The sequence below is a fragment of the Crocodylus porosus genome, unplaced genomic scaffold (assembly GCF_001723895.1).
Source record: "Crocodylus porosus isolate Cpor-Errol unplaced genomic scaffold, CroPor_comp1, whole genome shotgun sequence".
NCBI classification, from domain to species: domain Eukaryota; kingdom Metazoa; phylum Chordata; order Crocodylia; family Crocodylidae; genus Crocodylus; species Crocodylus porosus.
Genome location: NW_017728949.1, coordinates 1735766 through 1759318, shown reverse-complemented (window position 1 = coordinate 1759318; position 23553 = coordinate 1735766). Strand labels below are relative to the sequence as shown.

Here is a 23553-nt window from a genome sequence, read left to right as displayed (position 1 = left end):
GTTTTTGGTTTTTTTATCAAAGAAAAATCAGAGTTCCCCCTGTCTCCTACAGCTCCCCCTGCAGCCACAACCCCTGTCCCAAGAACAAGGCTGGGGGGCATGAGAGGGTGTGGGTATAAGAGGGTGTGGGGTTTGATAATTTGTAGGTGTGCGGTTTGTAGGGAGAGTTTGAGCGAGGCTGCCACACACCCACCCCGCCACCCCCATGTGGTGCACAGCCTCAGGTGCTGGCAGCAGCAGCCAGTTAGGCTGTTGGGGCACTCATGGCCCACTGCAGGCACAGCCCCATGTCAGTGCAGCACTGCCTGAGACCTGGGAGCTGCACATGGTGAAGGGAGCCGGCCCAGCCCAGTGGTGCACACCTTCAGACAGGACTGGGATGGTTCTTGCCATGACCCGAGGCTCCTGGCACTGCATGCAGCAAGCCATGAGTGCCCTGAAGCCTGGCTAGCTGCTGCTGCCAGTCTCAGGGTCTATCCACCATGGGGAGGTAGGGAGAGGGTAGCAGACCCCCCCCCCAGCAAATGTCACACCCATACACCCACCCACAACCTCCCCCACAGAAACCCTACAGTGCCCCTACCCCCATGCCCCTGCTTACTGGGGACAGAGCCTGGGTCTGAGCTGGTGCTGCCAGCCTTGCCCTGCTTCTATTTGCCCCAGCACACTGAGGCAGCATGTTGAAGCAGCAGGGGCACACAGCAGGCATACAGATGCTCTGGCTGGGTGCTAAAGCATCTCCTTGGAGGACTCGACCTCTGGTTACCCCTGGGCATGCTCCAGGAGCGCACCCTGCACTGCTTTTTTCCTGGGTGTTTTCTTGTGATTTCCTGGTGTCAAATTTAGACCCCATGCTGCAAAAATGCAGTGTGGGGAACATAGTTTCATTTACAGCATGCCTCCCATGATGCCTCAAACTGCTTTTGGACACCACAACAGGGATGTGCTCGCTCGTCTGGATGCGGCCTAAGGTGAAAATCTATCCTGACTTCTGCCAGATATAGTGTGAACAGGGATTCTGGTGTATGGGAGTGAATGGAGGGGCAGTGAAGTGCCTGAGCAGCACTCCCATGAGGCTCAGCAGCAGCTCAGGTGGCCCAAGTTAATTATGATTTTGGCCAAAATTAAACGTTTCGACATTTCTGCATCAAAGCTTTATGGAACTTTCCATTCCTTTAAAAATGCCAATGTTTCAACTTTGTGTCCTGACCTGGGATGAAAATGAGCACCAGTGTATTGGAATCTCCTGCAGGATGGACACATTTTTAAACAACTCTAGTGAAAATGGAGGGATAGTGGAAAGGTACCAGTTGGATGGAGGTTTTGGGCAAAGGATGACAAAACTGGGCTGTGGTTCCTCTGAAGCCACATGAGTCGTTTTAACTGCAGCTATTGGCTTGGAATCCTGTTGGTAGCAGCAGTGCAGAAGAGCATGGGAAGCTCTGGGGGCTGCTGGAAAGGACTGGTTGACGCAGCTGAGTTATCCTGGTGATCTACACTGCTCTGGGCTTTGGCAGAGATGGTGGCTCCTGGTTTCTGTGAAAGCCAGTGAAGCTCCGTTGTCCTTTGCCACTGGTAGTAGATAGTCTAGCTCATGCTTCTCTGCCTTTTCAGATCCCTCAGAGAGGTTTGGAATAGGTTGTAGTTCTTGCTGACCCTTGGACCTTTGCCAGACATGCGGCTGTGGCGAATGGCTCTGTGTCCTCATCTGAGGTCACAGCTTCTCTTGGCTCTGTGCCCAAGTATTCTGATCCCCCGACTTCCTTTCCCCACAATTTCTGAGCTCACGTGTAGTGCCCAGGTGAGACAATACATGTTACTCATGCAGTGCCCAGCAGCCACAGTTGGCTGACTAAATGCTGCCCGCATGGTAGTTGTATCCATATAGAGAGGCTGATGTAGCTCAATCCCTGGTGGGTACAATACCCAGTGGCAAGTTCCAACTTAAATAGGAGCTTGCACTTTCCACACTCCCTCCCCCCACCTCCCCTTTGCATTAATATCACCATGGCTCAACACAGTGGGGAGTTTTGCCTTCCTCTGCAGGGCTGGGGGACATGCTTCTCTTCCTTGGAGCTCTCAAATGTATTTCAACAACCTTTGCAGTGGTGGGACACTGATAGCCCTTGTCTCCCCCCTTGTGGGGGGTTCAGGTGCTCTTGCTGGGTTTTTTGAGGACATATACTGTGTAATTGTGTGACTGGGTTGATTGCATAGTTTTAGAAATAGGGAGACAAGCACTTGTATGGGATAAGGCAGGATCATCCCTATCCAGATTGAGCAAGGGATTGGACTAGAAGATCCCCTTATGTCCCAGTGCAGCCCTGCACTTTCCAATGATTCTAAGGTTCAAAATAGTGGTATTGGCCAGAAACACCAACCAAGTATCTCCAAATGTCAGCATCATTTTGGGGCCGGTCGGTATCTCAAGGGCCAGGAAGTCGCAATGAATCCAGAATCTGTTTCCTCTATGATATATTAAATACACTGAGACTCATTCTTTTATGACCCTGAGTGAGAATTTATCTGACTGATACACAAGCCAGAAGCTTGCAAGATTCCCATCTGCAGAAGGTCTTGTCCTAGAGTCTCTGGTTTCTGTTTGTTTTGCACATAAATTGTCTGCGTCCATGTACCTGTCCCTTCCTTGTACAGACTCAGCGCGCTGCATAAAGTCTTCTGCTAAGTCTACAAAAACAGATAAAACCACAGAGGATCACTGGAGACTTGTTAAGGTTGTCTTTTCTTCTCAGGCTGGTGGGAGTTTGCAGAGTGGTTTCTGGGAAGCCAGCCAAATTGCAATTCAGAGGAATTCTACTGAGGGGAAAACTATTTGGGATATAGGTTTTGAACTGGGGTGAACTTTGGCCTAAAAGCTCTTCAGAGTAAATTGAGCCAGGAATATTTGATATAACTGAAATTATGGGAGCACAGGTTTCTGCTGTTCTAATTATAACAGAGGGCATAGATTTCAGTTGGGCTGGTAGCAGAGGGACAGGGAATAGGAAGGTGAGATGTAAAAAGGATCTGAGATCCTGGATGAAACTGGGCAGACAAGACTTCTCTGTTCAGCAAGAGTTTTTAAGATTGTGTCTTTCAGGATCAGTAGGGGGAAGGGGAAAAATGTTCAGAGTCAAAATCTCAAAAAATATTCACGAGTCAGTGACTATCCCTTCCATTCCCCCTAAAAAAACACATTTTTAGAACTAATAAAGCACAATGTTTCAGTTTGGATGAGGTCCAGAAAAGTACTTATATGCCTAAAGTGCAACTTAAGGAGAACTTTAGGTGCTTGAGTCCAAGCGAACTATCTACAAAGCCATCTGAGAGGCCATAAATAGCTAAGTTTCCACCAGTACAACAACATGGGCACCCATATTTCTGCTAGTGCATGTAACCAGGCAAGCTGTTGTCTTGGTAGAATGGAGCTCTTGGTGCCCATCTGACATGCAAACCCAGTTGAGATTTGCAAACTAGGCATCCTTGAGAGGCCCAAGCAGGCAGGCATGCTTAGAGTGCACCTAACCCACACTGACAGCGTGAAATTCAGCACAAAACACATACCATGGCCACTTCCATTAAAAAATCATTTAAAAAAAGGGTGGGGGGGCAGGGGGAGGCAGAGGCAGTAGTGGTACCAGTCAGTGCCCACCTCTATTTGAGTGGTTAGAACACGTGCTCAGAAGGAAATGCTCATCTTTGAAAGGAAGGGTGCTCTCCACATGACAGACCTGCCCATGAGGTGTGACACTGCTTTCATCCTGTCCCACAGCTGCTGGGGACACGCTCTATGAAGTTGCCACACTGGTGGAGGTGTTGCTTCCGCAGGAAAGGAGATGAGTTTCTGTTCTGCCATTTTTCTGGCCGCTGCTGGTAAAGTCTCACCAGAAGCTAATGTAGCCAGTTTGATATAAACTGAGAAAGCCAGGTCCTCTGGTTGTCTGAGAGCACTGGGCAATGGAAGGGTATTTGAGCATTGCAGGTCACACACACACACACACACACACACACACACACACACACACAAAAATAACATGTGGCAACCACGGTGACCACTGTGCAACCGTTTCCCATTTTCCAGGTTGCCAGAAGGTTTCTGGAATTTTTTACTTAAAATATTTGACTGAATATTTGTTTCATTTACAAACTTCAATATCCATTTTGACCTCCCTTTGTTTTTAATTAAAAAAAACAACAAGATAATAAAAACAGCCTGAATATTTTATCCATAATGACTTTAAAGTCAATCTTTTTTTTTTAAAAAGGGTTTCTTAAAATACAACCATGTTTTGATTGACAAGTTTTTTGTTCCAAAAGTTTCAGCCAAGCCAACCTGGAACTGGGACCTGGGCCAAGGCCTGTCCCTCACACCCAGAGGAGCTATTCCAGGATTAAAAGATACGACTTGTGTGGATGAGAGCAACAGAAAAAAACAGCAGTGGTGGGACCTTCCAAATTGGTGGGGCCCGCTTTTTCAGGGGGCCCTGGGTCTGGTTCCTGTGGACTCATGTATTAATCCACCCCAGCCCCCAGGAGAGCCAAGCCAGTCTCAGTCATCACAGCTGCACCAGGGCTCCTTGCCATCTATTTGCAAAGAATAATGATCCCCCTTTGCCCATCTCTGCCCCCTCCCAACCGGGGTTCCCACAGTACTTTGTAACAGTTGCTAAGGGCCTGGGAAGTCCCTACAGAGGCAGAATTAACCCCTGGGGATTGCCTCTGGTGAAGCCAGAGCTGCCCCCTTGTTCCACCTGCCTCATATTCTAACTCACAGCCTCCCCGCTCTAAATGAGGCCTTCATGGCCCTCTGGGAACCTGTGGTTTGCAACATGTGCGCTTGTGCAGCGTGTATTAATCATCCTCGGCATTCCTGCTGCCCCAGTATCCATCATTTGTAAACCTAGGTTCTGGAGTTCATTCATGCCCTGGGATCTCAGGCTGAGTCTGCTTTCCTTGCTTTCCACAGAAGCCGCTGTCCCACGGGGACACATCATCCATGGGTAGCACCGTAGATTACAAGCCACCAGTAGTTGAGGTGGAGGAGGTTGTGGAGGAGGCTGCGGAGGGCACCGAGCCTGAAAACTGCTTCACCGAGGGTAAGAGGCCAAGTGGCTGCCCAGTGACACCATCGTACGGGCAGGAGCGACTTGAGGGTCTGCAGAGCACTAGCTGTGACTGCCAACCACAACCCAGTGGGCCCCTAAACTGGCAGAGGCTCTGCGTAGACAGAATGCCCCAAACTCCCAGTCTCCAGGGGTCACACCCTAACCCTTACAGGATCCCAGCAACAAACTCCACTTCCCTATGGGGTCTCCCTAGATTCCCATCCCCAAAGTTATGCATCATCCCTGGGATCCCCTCCCCAAACCTACACAACTCACTCAGGAGCCAACCCCAACCTGTTACTGCACTTTAGCACCCAGCTCCTAGAGCTCCCTCATATGTCCCCCCCGCACTCCCCCCCTCCCCCCAAAAAAAAATTTCCACAGCTACTCACCGCAGGATCCTTCCCACAAGGGCCCCAAAAGGCCAATACTTCCCAGATGTGCCCCTATTAGGCTGCCACTCCTCTTCCCCAGGTGGCATCGCCTGCTTCATTTACAACCTTCTCTGCAAGAGGCGTGCACCATGGCTAGGGCTAGTCAGGTGCTGACGGGGGAATGCAGGGGCCCATGCGGGCTCACTGGGAAGCACCACAGTGTGAATGGGGAGGAGAAAGAAAAAGACACCTTGGGGTTGTGGAGGAACAGCAAAGGAAGAGGCAGAGACGGAGGGGCTTTGGTGAGGGAGAGGCGAGAGCAGCAAGACAGAGCTATGGTGTACCAGGGACAGGAGGAAGTGTCTGGTGTGAGAGCGGGGATAGAGGGCCTGGTGTGAAGTCAACAGAAGGACTAGATGGCTTTGCAGAGAGAAAGAGGGGACTGGTGTGAAGGTGGGTGGGGGTGAAGGAGAAACAAGGGGCTGGTGTTGGGGAGGAGGACAAGAGATCTACTTTAGGGCTGAAAGAGAGGAATCCTTCCCTTGTGGAAAGGAAGGTCCTGCTCTTGAGTACTCCTGACCACCAGCATAACTGGGAGGAGGAGGGGGACAACCAAGGCAACACCAGCAGTCACTTTTGTGGGAGAATGGCAGACGGTGCAAAAATGGCCTCCATTGCAGCAGTGGTTCACTGTGCCACCACAATTGGTACGTCAACAGCCGGCGCTGCCCCCGGTATCACAGCTGCCCTGCTACGTGTCTGCTACTGACAGTGAGGGGGAAGCATAAGACCTGGTTTGGCCTGGTCTCCTCCTTGGAAAGGTCCTAGAAAGGGCATGGGGATGAGGACTTCTCCAGGCTGGATTGTGTTGGCCCCCACTTGGCCCAGCCCTGCCCAGTTGGTGGCTGCACTGAGCACCCCCAGGCCTCCCAGCAGAACAGGGCTTCTGGCTGGCTAGCTTGCTCCACAGGACTCCTATGCTGGGCCGGCTTCCTGCTGCCTATGTGTTATAAGGACATGTCTAGTCCAAGGTTGGGAGTTAGCATGTGCCTCTGTGCTTCCCTTCTCCAGCTTGCGTGCAGAGGTTTCCCTTCCTTTATGTCGACATCACAACTGACAAAGGGAAAATATGGTGGAACCTTCGGAAAACCTGCTTCAAGATCGTTGAACACAACTGGTTTGAGACCTTCATCATCTTTATGATCCTCCTCAGCAGCGGAGCACTGGTAGGTTCCAGGGTTTGTTCCATCACTGAAGACTGCGCCCTGCTTGCACTCCACCAGGCCCCTCCGTTCTGCGGCATGCTACTGTACTGCAGTGGCTCCAGGTGTCTCTGAAAGAGAGGAAGACTTGTATTGCTGTATGTCTAAAGTACAGTATTTCTGACCTCATTTAAATGGCCGTGAGGATAAAGAACCAGATTGTGGGAGTCAGTTTGAGATTGCAAGATGAGCACTGTACTTGTAACCAGGGGTGTTCAACATGGTCAATAGTGGGCACATCTGCATGAGACATTTACTGCAGAGCTGTCTAATTAGCTCTACAGTAAATGTCTCAGGGCACCTGTACACATGACAGGGGCTTAATCCCCAAGGTTTTATTCTGTGCTCCCTAAATTGAAACAGTGGGCATAGAATAAAACCCTGAGGACTAAACTGTTTCACTTTGTCCATCACGTTACAATGAGGGGCCCAATCCTTTGTTGTTTTTTTGTCAGAGCTAGACCCTGTCCACAGCCAGGCCATGAGCTGCCTATGGGCTGACTGGCCCCTGAGTTGTGGGGGCACCAGTCCTTCTTTCCATGGTGATGGTGCCCCCCGGGATCAGCCAGGCATACCGCCAGCAGACTAGGTGCTGCCCCAGCTCACAAGGGCATGATTCAACTTCCCCATGAGCCCATCTGGACTCCCAGCACCTCGCGAGCCACCTGTAACACCTTCTGCCACCCTCAGCACCCCCAGCAACCCTCCTGCCAGCCCCCCACAGTGACCCCTGGGGCAAGCCAGCCCATTCTTGGATGGCCCCCAGCATCTTGCCAGCCACAGCAACCTGCTAGAAGCACAAGTGGTGAGGGGCCCAATCCTCCTTCTGGTGAAGAGGGGCAAGCTGCCAGTGGTGCTGAGCAGCCCCTGAACTGCAGGGTGTCCCAGTCCTCCCCCCCATGGTGGTGGCACCCCTGGGACTGGTTAAGCAGGGTGCTGCCCCAGCTCAGAGGCAGCACCCAGCCAGATCCAACTCTTCCCTAAACCTGCTGGGGCTTCCAGCACCCTGTACATCACCCTCTCCACCTTCTCTGGCCTCCAGCACACCCAGCTCCCCACCCAGCACCTCTCTGTGCTGCCCCAGAAGAGACCTTATGAGATCATTGGGTCCACGCCCCTTCAAGGTGGGGCAGCATCTGGTCCACTAGCAGCCTACCCAGGCAGCCCCAAGGGGCCCCACAGCTCAGGAGCTGCTCAGCCTGCCAGCAGCTCCCTGCCAGCCTCAGGAAGAGGTGAGCAGGCTCCACAGAAAAAGGATCGGGCCCGTTGCCACTTCTGCCTTCTACAGGCACCTGCCTGCTGAAGGAAGAAGCAGCAAGGGGCCCAATTCTTTTTTTGGCAGAGCCTGCCTGCCTCTCGCACAGTGGGTGGGGGGAGGGAGGGTGAGCAATCAGATTAAAGGCTGCAACATTACAAGTAGCAACGTTACAAACTAAACTACATGGGGATGTGGTTGAAACTCATCTGAAACCCCAAACCTTGCACATGTGTAATGTGTGACACTATTAAGCCACACAAAGGACCTTTTTGTCACTTGTAAATGGTGGCAGTCATCATGTGTACAAGCGATTTCAGTGTCTACATGTGCAGCCCTATTAGGCTGCAATAAACTCCACTGTAGGTTAGTACTTGTAAACACAAGTACTATCCTACGGCAGCATTATTTAGTGTACAGCAATGCATACATAGACACTGACATGGCAGAAGCAGGGATGCAGCACAGACATACTATCAGGGTCCTAAGTGCCTGAATCTCTTTTTGGAAACTGGACTAAAGCAACTAAGTCTTAGTCACTGTCAAAAATCTTAGGGTAAAGATTAGCAGAGCGTAAATTCTCCATATCCATATAACATGGGTTTATATTTGGAACAGAACTCTATACATATCTACACATGCACCTACACATTTATTACCAGGATTTACAGGTAGTAACTAACTCCACAGTAAACTAATTTGCTGCACAGTAAATGTGCACATGTATAGACGGTGACACTTTACTGCACAGTAGATTAGTGTGTAGCGCAGTTAAAGTGTTAGCACAGTAAAGTGTTAGTGCAGTGTGTAGCGCAGTTAAAGTGTTAGTGCATCTCATGTACTAAGTTAAAGCATCTCATGTAGACACATCCACTGTCACTGAAATTTTTTTCTCCTGGGGCAGGTTTTAAATGGCAGTTAGGTGCTCAAAGATGCAGATAGACATCTGGCAAGACTTTCCAAAGTGCTTAATTCCCCTTGAAATCACTGGGAATTGTATGCCTAGGTATTTTGAGAGGCCCTGTTAGGCCAGACTTCTGTCCTGAAGTGCCTAAATACCTTTGAAAATCTAACCACCCCAGGTCATTTTTAAAAATGGGACTTAGGCTCCTAAGTCACTTGAGTGCTTTTGCCCATTTTACATTTGGCCTTTAAGTCCACCTGTGCCTCCTAATGTAGCCAGAGCTGAAGGCACACCCCTGGCTGCTGCTGTTCCATTCCATAGTATCTGGATACCCCGGGATGTGCAGCACATCTCATGGAAGAATGATTGTCATGTAGCTCCACACCTCTTCCAGGCTTTTGAAGACATCTATATCGAGCAGCGCAAGGTCATACGTACCATCCTGGAATATGCTGACAAGGTCTTCTCCTTTGTCTTCGTCATTGAGATGCTGCTCAAGTGGGTGGCCTATGGCTTCAAAGTGTATTTCACCAATGCCTGGTGCTGGCTGGATTTTCTCATTGTCGATGTAAGTTTGCTTGGTTGGTAGCTCTAGAACCAGATTGCTTTTAGTTCACCAAAGAATGCGAACAGCTATGAGTGTCAATGATTTATATATAGGGCCAGATTAATGCATAGGCAAACTAGGCACATACCTAGGGCCCTGAGCTGTGGTCCTTCTCTCCATGGCGGTGGCATGAATGGCTTTATCCACCTCCCTTCCCTTCCCTACTACGAGTCTCACCACCACAGCAGCTGCTTCCTAGCGACGACTCCAAACTCTGCTTCCTGCGAGCAGCAGTGTTGGGGTGGGGAGGTGGGTTTCAACCGGCCCAGGGCCCATGAGATTTTTGCCTAAAGCCCACTAAAGGGTTAATCCGGCCCCATTTATACAGGCAAAAGGACACCTTTGGAGCAAGGATTCTCTAACACACCAGAATAAAGACACTCCTTGCATAAAAGGCCAAAGGGGTCTGTAATGGCAGGATCCCCCTTTCCCTGAAGCTTCCCATTGACTCACCAGCCCAGGAGGTTCTCACACAAACTGAAAATGGGAACTGCAGCTGCATCCCACAGCATTCATCTCTGGGTCTTCTGATGAGATCAGGAAGATCCAGAATCTGGCCTTTTTAGGGCACATTTTACAACCTTCCTCTCTGAAAAGCCTTTTGCCATGAGGATGATGCAGACATCACTGAAACACCACATCACGGGACCAAAGTACTGACACCCCTTCTACTCTAAGATCCAAACACTGATACCCACTTTTAACCCCAAGTCCCCAGCAAAAGAGATTAATACTAGTAAGCTCAGTCACTTTATTCTATGTGCTCAATACCCATCACTATGGTATTTGAACACCCCTAAGATAGGGCAATGTTGTTATTTCCATAGGAAACTGAGGTGCAAAGAGACCAAATAACCTGCCCAAGGTCATGCAGGGAGTGTGCGGGAACAAGAAACGTGACTCAGATTTCCCATGTCCTATGCTAGCACGATAACCACTGAGACTCATTGTGCAGAGGCAATACTCCCATTTCCCTCTGGAAGAATGATCCCATGTGAGGCACCTCAGAGGTTGGGGAATTAATTACAGACTTAAAGAGGGAAGAGAGCACATTTTCCCTCTCATCTTGGTTTTGTTTCTGTTCTACACGATGATAATTGCTTTGTATTTCTCCAAGGTTTCCATTATCAGCTTGACAGCAAACTGGTTGGGATACTCAGAACTGGGAGCTATCAAGTCACTGAGGACTCTGAGAGCTTTGAGACCTTTGCGAGCTCTGTCCAGATTTGAAGGCATGAGGGTAGGTCTTTCTCTATGTCTCTTGGTTGCTCTGAGAAGGGGAGCATGACCTTTGAGTCATTGTTGCCTGTTAGAAAACTAGCAGTTCTGGAATTAATCTTGTAAATGGGAAAGGAATCAATCTCTAGCCAAAAGTACAGTCTGTCATGGGGCTTCTGCCCAGAGAGAGCTTTCCAGCAGTGAACTGATCCCCAGCTCTGCAAACCCTAAGTCTTCAAAAATCATCAGGTTGGCTTTAACATTTGAATAGATAATAACAACACAGGGGAGATTTCCTTAACAGGTCTTTGAGCCATTAGTGACCACATGTTTATGCTTTTCTCCACTTCCCCAAGGGCTAGAATTTTTGCTATATTAATGAAAGCTGAGGTGCTCACATATCATCTGACTCCAGGAACCCAGTGCTTTTACAACACTGCCAAGTATCCTGAGGCCTGCAATTAATTTGCAAGAGCTGGCTATAAAAGTTCCCCTACCAGCCCAAAGGAAATGTGTTTTATTGATGCCTAACATACATAGACTTCCTGCCTGGCTTGGGGAAGCCCAGAAGTATGTGCCTACACAGAGACAGAGGGAGGGATGTGGGGAGATCACAAAAAGCTCAACCGCTGCAAACTGTACCACATAGACTTGGAGCCATCTTCAGCTAGTGTTTGTTTTGTGGGAAAAAACACAGCATCAGTGAGACGTTCTCCTTGCTGCTTCATTCTCTGAATCCCACCTGGTCTAGTGAGAGATGAGAGAGACACCAGTGCCCTCAAAGGACCACCCCCCATCTGGCACATGCCAAGTTTCCTTTCCTGGTGCTGTCTGCTCTGCAGCACCAGACTAATTGCTGGTAGTGCTGTGGAGGCCTAACCCTGTGGGCATGGTGCCTGATGCAGCAGGGTAGTAGGGGGATAAGCTTGCTCTCCTTCTTTCTGGGAAGTTCCCAACTTGGTGTATCGGGGTGAGGAAATGAAGTGCATCTGTTGGCAGAAGTGCATCTGTTCAGCATCTGTTGACGGAGCTTATTGTGCATGGGTCATTCCTAGACCGTGGGCTAACCATGGAGGCTCTTAACCTAGTCTGTTTCTGAGGGTATTGAGAGGTTCACAGGCTTTGCAATATGAGAGGCAAGGGCCAGTAGTCCACAGCCTCCTGCTGCTGCTATTCATCCTCTTTCTTGAGGAGCACAGAGCCCAGCGACCACCTGATACCCACACCAGGGGTGCCTTGCGCACTCTGGGAGTCCTTTCACTTCCATACCAGGAACTGGGCAGAGGAGGGTTCTGGGAAGGAAGGCTGGGCCGCTACAGGGACAGCTGAGAGATGGAGGCAGAACCGATTTGGTTCCTGTCCCTCAGCCCAGATGAAAGATCTACAGACAGGCAAGATGGAGCACTGAACCTACACAAGAGCCAGCTGTCAGATAAGCTAGCAGGTATGCTAGAACACCGCTGGGACTATGGGAAAACCTCATGCCCCACTTGAGCAGCATTTCTATTCACACAGCTCCTTCAGCAGTGCTGTCCCCAGTGTGGCTAAGACTTAGAGATCCACTTCGGGTAGATAGTGTCCCATTGCTCGAGTCATGTCCTCACATGCCAGGGCCTAGTCATGAAGAATCTCTCATGTGAAGGAACAACAGAAAATAGAATTTATAAGGCAGTAGCCCAGCCAGGTGATCATAACCAGGTATGTCTGCCTTTGGATTGGAACTGTCTCTAGTTCTTTCATGCCATTCATCCACACTGCAGGTCTTGCATCCAGGCATAGCCCTGCCATGAGAAACACTTGGCTGTACCCCACCCCCCTTAACTACTTTCTCCATGACAGCCCTTCTCCTGTCTCTCCTCTCATCACAGGTGGTAGTAAATGCCCTGCTGGGAGCCATCCCCTCCATTATGAATGTCTTGCTGGTCTGTCTGATCTTCTGGCTGATATTCAGCATCATGGGTGTGAACCTGTTTGCAGGGAAGTACTACCGGTGCATCAACACCACCACAGACGAGCTCTTTGATATCAAAGTGGTGAATAATAAAAGTGACTGCTTGGCCCTCCTTGATACCAACCAGGTCCGATGGGTGAATGTCAAGGTCAACTTTGACAATGTTGGGTTAGGCTACCTCTCCCTGCTGCAGGTGGTGAGTATGCCAAGACGTGACAGTTCTTTCCCTTCATAGTTTCGTAGCAGGTAGGGTCAGAAGGGACCTAAGCAGATCATCTAGTCCGACCCTCTACCATGGGCAGGAAAGGATGCTGGGGTCAAATGACCCCAGCTAGGTGGCTGTCTAGCCTCCTTTTGAAGGCCCCCAGGGTAGAAGCCAGCACCACTTCCCTTGGAAGTTGGTTCCAGATCCTAGCTGCCCTGACAGTAAAGTAGCGCCTCCTGATGTCTAGCCTGAATCTACTCTCAGTCAACTTATAGCCGTTGTTCCTTGTTACCCCTGGTAGTGCTCAGGGGAGCAAGGTCTCTCCCACTGCCTGCTGATCCCCCTTGGCAAGTTTACAGGCAGCCACTAGATCTCCTCTCAGCCTTCTCTTGTGGAGGCTGAGCAGGTTCAGGTCCCATAGCCTGTCCTTGTAGGGCCTGCCCTGGTGTCCCCTGATCATACGAGCGGCCCTCCTCTGGACCCTCTCAAAGCTGTCCACATCCCTCGTGAAGTGCGGCACCCAGAACTGGACATAGTACTCCAGCTGCGGCCTGACCAATATCACATAGACAGGGAGGATCACCTCCTTCAAGTAACGCATTATCATAGACTATTACAGCTCCTCCGTCAGGGTGAGCCAGCAGATACAGAGAAAGGATTCATTTGCAACCATGAGGCACAAGATTTCTGTATCCTGTTGTACAGATATGTCTATAATGGTAGTACTAATAGGGCTCAGCCAAAATTAGGACTCTATTGTGTCAGGGCCTGCTGTAGTGTAGATTATAAGACAGTCCCTGCCCCAAAGAATTTACATGCTAAGGTATTTCCAGTTAACTCTCATTTTAGGTGTAAGGGGAAATAGAGGCACAGAGAGAGTAAGTGACTTGCCCATGTTGGGCAAGCCACACAACAAGTTGGTGCCCAGAGACCAGACTGTCCTAAAGGTCCCCTGCCTGTCAGCCCAGTAGGCCCTTCACCAGACCAGGCTGTCTCTCATTTTAGATTCAGAATCTAACATACACATGAGGTGGTAATGGGGAGAGAAATGCAAAACACTGTTCTGCAGAAAAAGAGTGTGGCTTGATTGTGGTGATCTCTATTCAGTGAGCAAAGCACCAGGCCACAGCAGTAATGCGACAAATATTAAAAGGGGAAATTCACTGGGTAGTTATCAAAGACTGTAGGAGTGAGGGACAGAAAAGACCCGTTAGATCATCCTACTTGTTGCCTGGCCTCCCTCTCCCTTCAGGATACTTCATAAGTCTTCATCCTGTCTGTCACCTCCCTCTTCAGGAATCTCCGCAAGGAGGAAGTTGATATATAGGACAAAGCCTTACGAAGATGATAGAGAGTAGATTTAGGTCCTGAGATTTTTACCTCCTCCCTGTAGTTTTTCTACCTTTATTTTTTAAAAGCCTGATTATTGGCCAGTGGAAAAAAGTTTCAAGGCAGGGAGTAAGTGAGCTTATGCCCTATGTTTTGACAGAACAGGCAAAGGATGCCCAGGCACGTTGATTCACTGAAGCCAGTGAGGCTGAGAGAGGCAAGCAGAAGTGGAACCAACATACCTCAATAGGCAACCTGCAATCTCAAGAAAAATAAAAGTCCACATGCTGCCATTGGCTGGGCCTGGGTAACTCCCTTTGAATCCTGGGCAACTGGGTGGGTGCCACAGAGTTGGACTGTGACCCTAACAGATCAATGATCCAGAACTCAGCTTCCTCTTTAGTGTTTTTGTTCCAGCTAATACAGGAAATAAGATGTTCACATTTTTTGATTAACAAATGAATATCAAGAGCCTGCTCCCGTCCCTGTTGAAGTAAGTGGCACAACCCCTCCTACCCCCAACTACAAGAGGGACAGGATCAAGTGCTATGAAGTAGCAAAGAGGCTGCAATAAATGACTCCTGGGCTGATCACCCTGGGAGCAAACCAGGAACCTGGTAAACCAGACTAGTTTCTGTTTAAGGAAGCTGAGTCTGGATAGCCTGGTCAGTGGTTAGCACCTGCCTGACTTGTCCAGGAAGACGTCTCCATGGTATGACACTTCAGCTGTCTCAGACCCACAGCCTCATGTTAAATGACATCTCAGAGATTCGGGGATAACCCCACCTCCAGGACAGAGTGTGACGTTCCAGGTCAGAACATTGCTCTTATGAGATTTGTCCATGAATGGAGCAGTCCTTCTCTTGGGAGAGACTGCCTGAGGCTTGGATAGGAAGGCTAGATGCTCAGCAGTCCCATTACATGCCAGACTGCCAGCAGAGTTCCCCAGCCAACACAATATGCCAAGCCCCATTGGGAGCCCAGAAAAGCACCAGACTGACTCCACTCCTCTCTGCTGTCCCTGCAGGCCACCTTTAAAGGCTGGATGGACATCATGTATGCAGCGGTGGACTCCCGTGAGGTAAGGACGCAGAGACCAACTGGTCCCACCTTGACACCATGCCCCGCCCCATGCCTGGTGTAGGCCTTGTACTAACACTCCTGGTTCTGCGAGGCATACTGGGAATGCTGAATCTCCTAGCCAAGGAAACTGCCCCAAAGGATTGGTAATGATCCTGGTCATGGACGTACCCTGGCCCAGGGCCCCTGTGCTCTGTGTTGCATGCTCCAGTATAGCCAGGCTGACCCATGTCCCACTTGCACTTGGACAGAGGACTCAGGCAGATTGGCAGCAGAGGGGCCAGGAAGAATGGGATAGGGCCCTTCCTTCCCTTCCCTCAGCTAAGCAAAGCTGGAAACTGGACTTTTTGGGTGCCCTGCTTCAATAACTCTGTGTTCTGTAGGTGCCACCTTCTCCCACTGCTTCATAAGATCCCCAAACTCTCACTCCTGCTGCCCTTCTCTGTCTTCAGAGACCAGACACCAAAAATCTCAACCCAGACTTACAGGTTTCCTCTGGCTGACACCTGTTCATCTTGATCCCTCTGACCCTATGCTCCCACTCCTTTTTTAGGGGGCCAAACCTTTCAGTTCCCACCGTCCCAGGAGCTACTCTTGATCTTTCCATGCCACAGGCACATTAAATTTATTTAATAACTTCCAGTTGTTTGGGCCTCCTCTTCAAGTGTCAGGCTGGCATTTTTATGCCACTGAGAACCTGGAGCTTTTTATATTCTGAAGAAAGTCCATGGGCTATGCAAAAGCAGAAAATAGCTCTCAAAGTGAACCTCTCTAGAGAAAAAAAATGTTTAAATAGTAGGATTTGGGCTCATATGCTGGGGTAGGGAAAGAGATGGCCTGCAGAGGTTGGCTTTGCGCACTCATTAAGTCTTCTGAGGTGCTCACAAAACCAGCCTCAGCTTGCACAAGACCCATCCTGTGCTTCCATCCCCAGAGTGATCTGAGGCAGACACAGGGGTTTCCTATAGCTGAACTGCAAAACAAACCAAGCTTGCATCAGTTCCTTTCAGCACATCTTCATGATGTGTCACAAGGGCCCAAGACATAGTTTTCCCTTCCCTTTAAAAAAAAAATGTAATGCCAAGTCTGCTTTCTGGTGGAAGCTGGAAATCATGACATCCTGAGAGAATGACCCTTGGTTACAGCTTCCCAGAACATCAGAGGAGATGTTTAGGACCGTTGGTTGTTTTTTGCTAAGCTCCCAATAAATACTTTCTCTTTGTGAAAGTGTCAGTTGTATCTCCTCCCTGTTGCCTGAGACTTGTCGCTAGGGCCATTAATGCTCTGGAAAATCTTCCTTCAAACTCAGGAAAGCCCAAACTGATATTCTATTATATTTGCACGGCTAAAAAAGGTGCAATTAAACAGATCCATCCGAAAGTCTGGCTCCTTAAATAAAGAAACAAAATGTGCTTTCTAGCAAGTTGACAAAATTTGCTTTCTAGCAAGTTGACTGCTGCATTTTTGGAGTGGTGTCTTCTCAGGAGGCTTAAGGACCAGATAGGCAACTCTCCCAGAAATTTGCATCATGCCTAACCTGGCATCTGGGCACATCATGCCCAGCCTGGCATCTTAATATCCTTTTTTAGGAAACAGAGTGAATGTTTCTGTCTCCGAGGGCCCAGTATGTGGCCTGGAGAGCTGAGGGTCACCAGGTGTCCCTGGGTAGTATGAGTCTGTGCAGCATAACTGCCCAGGCTGTGTCACCTGGACTTATTCACAAAGGGCTCTCTTGCAATAGCTTGCAAGGGAATTACCTGTATACCACTCATCCTGTTCACCTCCACAGAGGCACTACCACCCCAGCTCTCTGCAGAGAACACTCTGTGTTCTCCTCAATGGTCCTTTGCCTTAATTTAGGTATTTACTGCCCCTTGCCCCCCATGGTGTCCTGCTTGTCTTTGTCTCTGTTAGACTTCCTTGGAGGCTACAAGGAGGTTATCACTCGGTAATCTGCCCAGTTCTTGGCTATCCTCCGTTCCCTGACAGTCTCTGAGCAGCAAGACCAAGCTGCCTTCCTTGGGGCTCAAGACACTTTGACACCACCCCTCCCACCCAGTTATAGTCCTGAAGAGGGGCAGAAGCATCACACCATACCTTCCCTTAGGCAGTAGCCTGCTAGGGATGGAATTGCAATGCCCTTCAGTAGTCCTGCTTGCCTTCCTGTTTCCATCCATCCAGGGAGGGTGGTCCAGCACCACTTTGAATAGTTGTGTCAAATGTTTGGGGAGATCAGTGTTTTCACTTCCTGCCATATAGAAAAAACTTTTCTCACACAGGGGAGTGGGGGGGAGCATGCTGTGCCCTGTCTTTCACATTTCCCGTTCTCCCCACTCAGATTGAAGAGCAGCCACTGTATGAGACCAACATGTACATGTACATCTACTTCGTCATCTTCATCATCTTTGGTGCCTTCTTCACTCTCAACCTCTTCATTGGGGTCATCATTGATAACTTTAATCAGCAAAAGAAAAAGATAAGTATCTCCTGGGCCCTGGGGCTACAGAGCACTGGTTTGGGAAGAAGCTTTCTTGCACCTGGGCAGAGTGGAGGGCTCTGCAGGTCACCATACAGAAAATACTTGGGGTAAAATGGAGCCTGCTGTTCTTGAGCCGTCTGACCCCTGTGGATTTCATCACTATGCTCATGCCCACTCTTCCCAACACCCTTTGCTGTTAAGTGAGCAAACTGTTGGAAGGAACCAGAACTGGTGGATGCAGGATGCACTTTTATGGTGCCTAAAGGAGGATCTTTTTCAAAAGAAGAAAAGGGACAGAAAGAAGAAAGGATTTGGTTCTGAGTTGTCTTTTTATCATAGAGATATCAACCCTCTTAAGTCAGGTCTTCAGTAGCCTGCTGGAGAACTGTGATAAAGCCCTTTGCACCTTGGGTTGTGTGGCATTATGAAAGTACAGGGTTTCCATAAGGTTGTCCTGTAGCACCAATGGACCCCTTCTGTTCCAGCTGATATGCAGCTGTACTCTCAGGTTGATGCACGTGTTTAAGGAGTGGGACCTCCTGACAGTCCCCATCCCTCAGAGGAATGATTTGTAAAGAGATTTTGAGAAGAAAACTCATTTTTCTTCCTTCCCAGATGTCTTCCTATTTAGTTTTCTGCACAGCGGGGTTGGGATGGAGAATACCCTTTTAAGAGATCAGAATGAAACCAGTGCTATCTATTTTGTTATTGGAGGAAGAAGAAGATGGATGGTGCCCAACTACACCAAGTTTTTTCCATTTGTAAAAGCTATAGAGGACTATGGGTAACTCCAAAAGGAATGGGCATCTCCAAAGCAACTGGATAGGCAGAGGCAGCATGTTGTGTGGTATGTCAGGATCTGGCACGCTGACAGAATCCTGTCACTGCAGGGAGCTTAGTAAAAATGTTTGGTGAAAGCATGGCTGCAGCTAAAGCAAGTTACACTTCTGGATGTATTTTAAAAATACCTTGGGGAAGAAAATTGTAGGGAAACAAGAGAACAGAGGATGAAGCAGAGAAAAAAATGACCCATTACAGAGCAGGAATCACAAAGAGGAGCAAATGGCTCCCAGTGGGCATGTCTACATGAGATGCTAACAGCACAGTAGCCTAATAATACTTTGCAGCAGCAAGTCACAGCACAAACAGTGCTAATATGCTACTGTGCAGTATTATTAGTCTACTGCACAGTAGCGTTACTAAAAAGGCATTCACTGGTGCTACTGCACAGTAACTCCAGTTACTGCGCATTTATTTAGTACCTGATTGTACAAGTACACAATTAAATGTGGAGTAACTATTGTGCATGAACATGTAGATGCACCCAGCATGATCTAAAGCTGATATAGACAGTATCTGGTATCCAAGTTTAATAATGGTGATTCTCTTTGTACTTTGGAGGGAAGGACATCTTCATGACAGAAGAGCAGAAGAAATACTATAATGCCATGAAAAAGCTGGGATCAAAGAAACCCCAGAAGCCAATCCCCAGGCCCCAGGTATGTAACCTCAAAAGCCTTTCACAGGAGTTGTGAGGGAGTATTTTGAAAACATGAGTTTTTACAAGCACAAGGTTTTAAAGTGCAGTCCAGTTGAAGAGGAGTTAGAATTCATGGCTCTTCTCAGCTTGCTGTTACTTCTCCACAAAGATCTTCTTGATTTTTAAATCTGAATTTTCAGAAAAGGCCAGCTTGTTGGCTGAAATCTTTTGCAGACCCAGTCCTTAAGGCAATGCTTCTCAACTGGGGTGCCACAAGATCCTTGTATGGGTGGTGCAGAGTGACATGCAATATTAACCCCGTTTGGTATGCAAACACCTACATATGATTCATAAGATAAACTCAGAGACTTCAAATAGGAAAGCATAGTGTCAAAAAATATTCTGACCTGTTGCAAAGAACTTAGAAGAGTTCATGATGAACTTTCTGAGTTCTTTGCAACAGAAGAATTGCTCTATTATTTCCCTATAGTCAAAAAATAAGTGAAAGCTAAGAGATGGCATTTCCCAAGGGGTGCCTTGAGTCTAACAAGGTTGAGAACCACCACTTTAAGCCCTGCAGTCATAATGGAACATCTAAGGCAGGGTTGTCCAACTGGCGGTCCATGTGCAGTCCATGAGGGGCCAGCTCAAAGTGTGTGAGTGGCTAACATGTGGCCCATGGGCCCCTACAGCTGCCTCTCCCAGTGCCACATGTTGGAGAAGCTGCTGTCTCTGACCACTAGGGGTCACTCAGGGTCTCACTGCTCTTTTCAAGAGCCATGGGGTCCTCCTTATAATAACCCGGTGATTTTCAACCAGGGGGCCAGGACACCTTGAGATGCTTTGAGATCCTGTTAAAGGTGCCACCGGGTACCACAATGTTAGCACAGTTAGGTTTACAAGCATGATTAACAAGAGAAACCCAGAGATTTCTAATAGAGCTCTTCCTGAGTTTGTTGCAATAGAAAAACTATTATTTTTCCATCAGCCAAAAGAGTGAAAACTAAGAGCTGCTGTTTTCCCCAGCATGCCTACAGTCTATCAAGGGATGTCTCAAATTTAAAAAGGTTGAGAACCACTGTTAGAGACCAGCTTCAGATCATTACATTCTCTGTCTGCTTATATATCAGAGGAGAGAGGCAGGAGAAATATAAAGGGAAGAAAGCTGAGCAGGAGGGATATTGGGCATGGACTAGGAGACAGGGCAATGACCAAGGAGGGGAATGGACAGTGAAGGATTGGCAGTTTCCCCACTGTAGGGGACAGAGAGCACATCTACATGAGATGCTACTGCGCAGTAGTGTTGGGGGGGCACTGTGACAGTGACACTACTGTATAGTAGTAATGAACTACTGCACTGTAGCTCATTGCTACTATGCAGTAGTGTCAGAAAAAAACATGCAAGGACAGTACTGTGCAGTAACACTGGTTACTGAGCAGTCATTTAGTAGTGGGTTATGCAAGTACTGTGCAGTAAATGACTGCGCAGTCTGCAACTCGTGTAGATGCGGCCAGAAGGTAAGCGTCACCTCCTGAGAACTACCAGGGGACTGAAGCATGCTAATAGGGGAAGGCAAATAAACCTCAGAGCAGATAAAAAGCCTACAGGGGGTCTTATGGAGTCTAAGCCACAGTGTGCAAGCAGCTGGCAGTAACTGGTAGAGTGCGATTGTGGGTGTAAGGCATTTCTGTGCTCAGCATTTTTTTAAAGCCAATCTGGCGGATGCCCATTGACTCTGTGAGGGGGAAAGGGAGCCTTGCCTACTGGCTAGAGCAGGCTAGAGAAACTCAGGAGACCCGGGACCTATAACCTATGCTGCCACTGGCCTACTGGGTGATGATCAGCATCTCTATATACCCCAATTTCCCCATTTCTAAAATAAGGACCATGGTCCTGGTCTCCTTTGCAATGTGCTCCAAGATCTACTTAGGAAAAGCATGATTCCTGAGAAACAGGGTCCAAACACCCCTCTCTCCTCCTATTCCCAGTTTTGCATTCAACTTCATAAACAAAATGCTTGTTTGTTTGGGGTGGGGAAAGCTTGGGTCTTTCTTGTTAGGGATTCCATTCATGTCTTCAAACCATTCTGTCTATTCTCCCTCAATATAGCCTTTCTGGCATGAGTGCTTGTGTTGTTTCTCCATCTAAGGAATACTCTGTTTAGCTCATATATTTTCCTTTAAGCATGCATATGTAAGCCTCATTTGAAAATCCACAGAATTAAAGTTCTGTATCTGTCATAGCCAGTGAGTTCTCTGACACAAACCAGGCTTTTCAGTGTTTTTTTCATGCCAAGCCTTGGAGTGAAAGCCCAGTTACTTTATAGTCAAGAGAGGAAAACTTCCAAAGACAGCAGTGGGAACAGGACCTCACCTCTAGTCATTTGCTGTACTTTCACTGGGATTTTCTAAAAAGGTTAAGAGAGATTCTTCTAAAAATTTCAGCCTTTAAAGTATCTGTGGTAGTTGCTGAGCACTTGTAAAAGGAAACATGGGTTCAATTCAGTTGTGGCTTTGATTTTTTTTCAAACCAAACAAGACGATTGATTATTTTTTGTAAATTAATTTGACATGACTAAGGAGCTTTAATTGGTTTAGCTATGAACCACCTTAATGAATAAGTCACAGGCCTTTGGCCTTGAGCCAAACACCTGTTAGGCATATCATTTATGACACTGTAACATATGTGTCATGTGGATGCATCAGCTGGGCTGCATCAGGGGTTGAGGGCTAACAACCTTCTGGCACTGTAATTCTTGTTGCATGACCACTGAGCATGACAAACCAGTTTTCTGAACTCTCTTACACTGTTTCTTTCTCTCTCTCTCTCTCTCTCTCTCTCTGTGTTTTTGTCTGGGTCCCATTCTGTTCCATGTACGTCTGTCCCATGCCTTGTCTCACTTTTCTGTCTTCAACTTCCTCTATGTGTGCCATTGATTAAAGAACCAAATTCAAGGCGTGGTGTATGACTTTGTAACAAAGCAAGTGTTTGACATAACTATCATGGTCCTGATTTGTCTTAACATGGTGACCATGATGGTTGAAACAGATGACCAAAGTGAAGCCAAAATTGAAATTCTCCAGACTGTCAACCTGATTTTCATCATCATCTTCACTGGCGAGTGTGTGCTCAAAATGTTTGCCCTGCGCTACTATTATTTCACAATTGGCTGGAACATCTTTGACTTTGTGGTGGTCATTCTCTCCATTGTAGGTAAGTTCCTGACTCCAAATGCATTTTCATGCCTTCAGGCAAGCAAATCTAGGTGGATTTTATAGTACGTGAGATAAAGAAGAAATGGTTTGAAGATGGTATTGATACCTCAGTGCAGGAAGCACTAACTCTCCATCATCTTTATAATGGGTTGGAACATGACTCTTAACGGGCCAAGTAGAGAGGCTTGGTGTGGCCCATTCCCTGTGCCTTAGCACTGCCACAGATCCTATGACTGTTACGATAATAAGAGCTACTTCTGGACTGCTGAGAGATCTACACTGCTCTTCTTTAGCAAGTTAGGCTTCTTTGGCTTTTCTCTCTGCTCCTCTTAGCTCCCCTCCCTAGCTACAAGTGGGTAGATATCCAGGCTGTAGAAAGGAGAATTCATCCCTCTCCCCAAAGAGAGGACACTGTGTGAGGTTATCTTGTCAATATTGCCCTGGAAAATGCTGATGCCACTCTGGTCTCCAGTGCGGTGGGTTTCAGAATTAGCATCCGAAGGGGATGCATAGAACCATTCATTCCTTTCAGAGCAATTTTTTAGGCTATCTTCAGTCTCAGGCAAATATTGTTGTATCAGCTACAGTCAGCCCACATTTGTCATTTCTTCACTTCTATGAGATCTGGGAACATGATTTTATAGAATTACGTATTTATATATTACATATTGTATATTATAATTAAGATTCACGGTACCCTGGAAGCAGGAGCCCTAGATATGTGGTTCTTAATGGCTAAGTACAGATAGTCAAAAAGCCCAAGGCTGAATCAGTTCACTCTTTTTAGGTTAGTTTAAACTGCACAGATTAAATTGAAACAGAAGTTAACAGGCATTTACCTTTGATTCAGGAAATGCAGCCACGTGCCTTCAGTGGCTCAAGCCAGAAGCTGGGGGGTGCTAGAGCATGGCTCTTTGGCTATGTGTTCACTTCCTCTTCCTGCTGCCCCTGAGGTCTATGGGATTTGCAGTCCAGAATTACGGCAGTAGAACTCTGCAGGTTGTTTCATAGATTTCATAGATTTCATAGACATTAGGGCTGGAAGGGACCTCGGGAGATCATCAAGTCCAGCCTCCTGCCCAAAGGGC

General features: G+C 48.0%; 1 protein-coding gene across 1 annotated transcript in view; it reads left to right on the top strand.

Annotated features, from left to right (window-relative positions):
• The first annotated feature begins 4970 nt into the window (after positions 1-4970).
• The window catches only part of LOC109323185 (sodium channel protein type 4 subunit alpha-like), a 21936-nt gene continuing 3353 nt past the window's right edge, over positions 4971-23553 (top strand). Inside the window, exons 1-9 of the mRNA XM_019554637.1 lie at positions 4971-5096; positions 6551-6705; positions 9295-9468; positions 10625-10747; positions 12594-12872; positions 15238-15291; positions 17629-17766; positions 19164-19268; positions 22193-22463. Coding sequence (XP_019410182.1) covers positions 4997-5096; positions 6551-6705; positions 9295-9468; positions 10625-10747; positions 12594-12872; positions 15238-15291; positions 17629-17766; positions 19164-19268; positions 22193-22463 — 1399 coding nt within the window. The 5' untranslated portion in view covers positions 4971-4996. The remainder of the gene's footprint in view (positions 5097-6550; positions 6706-9294; positions 9469-10624; positions 10748-12593; positions 12873-15237; positions 15292-17628; positions 17767-19163; positions 19269-22192; positions 22464-23553) is intronic.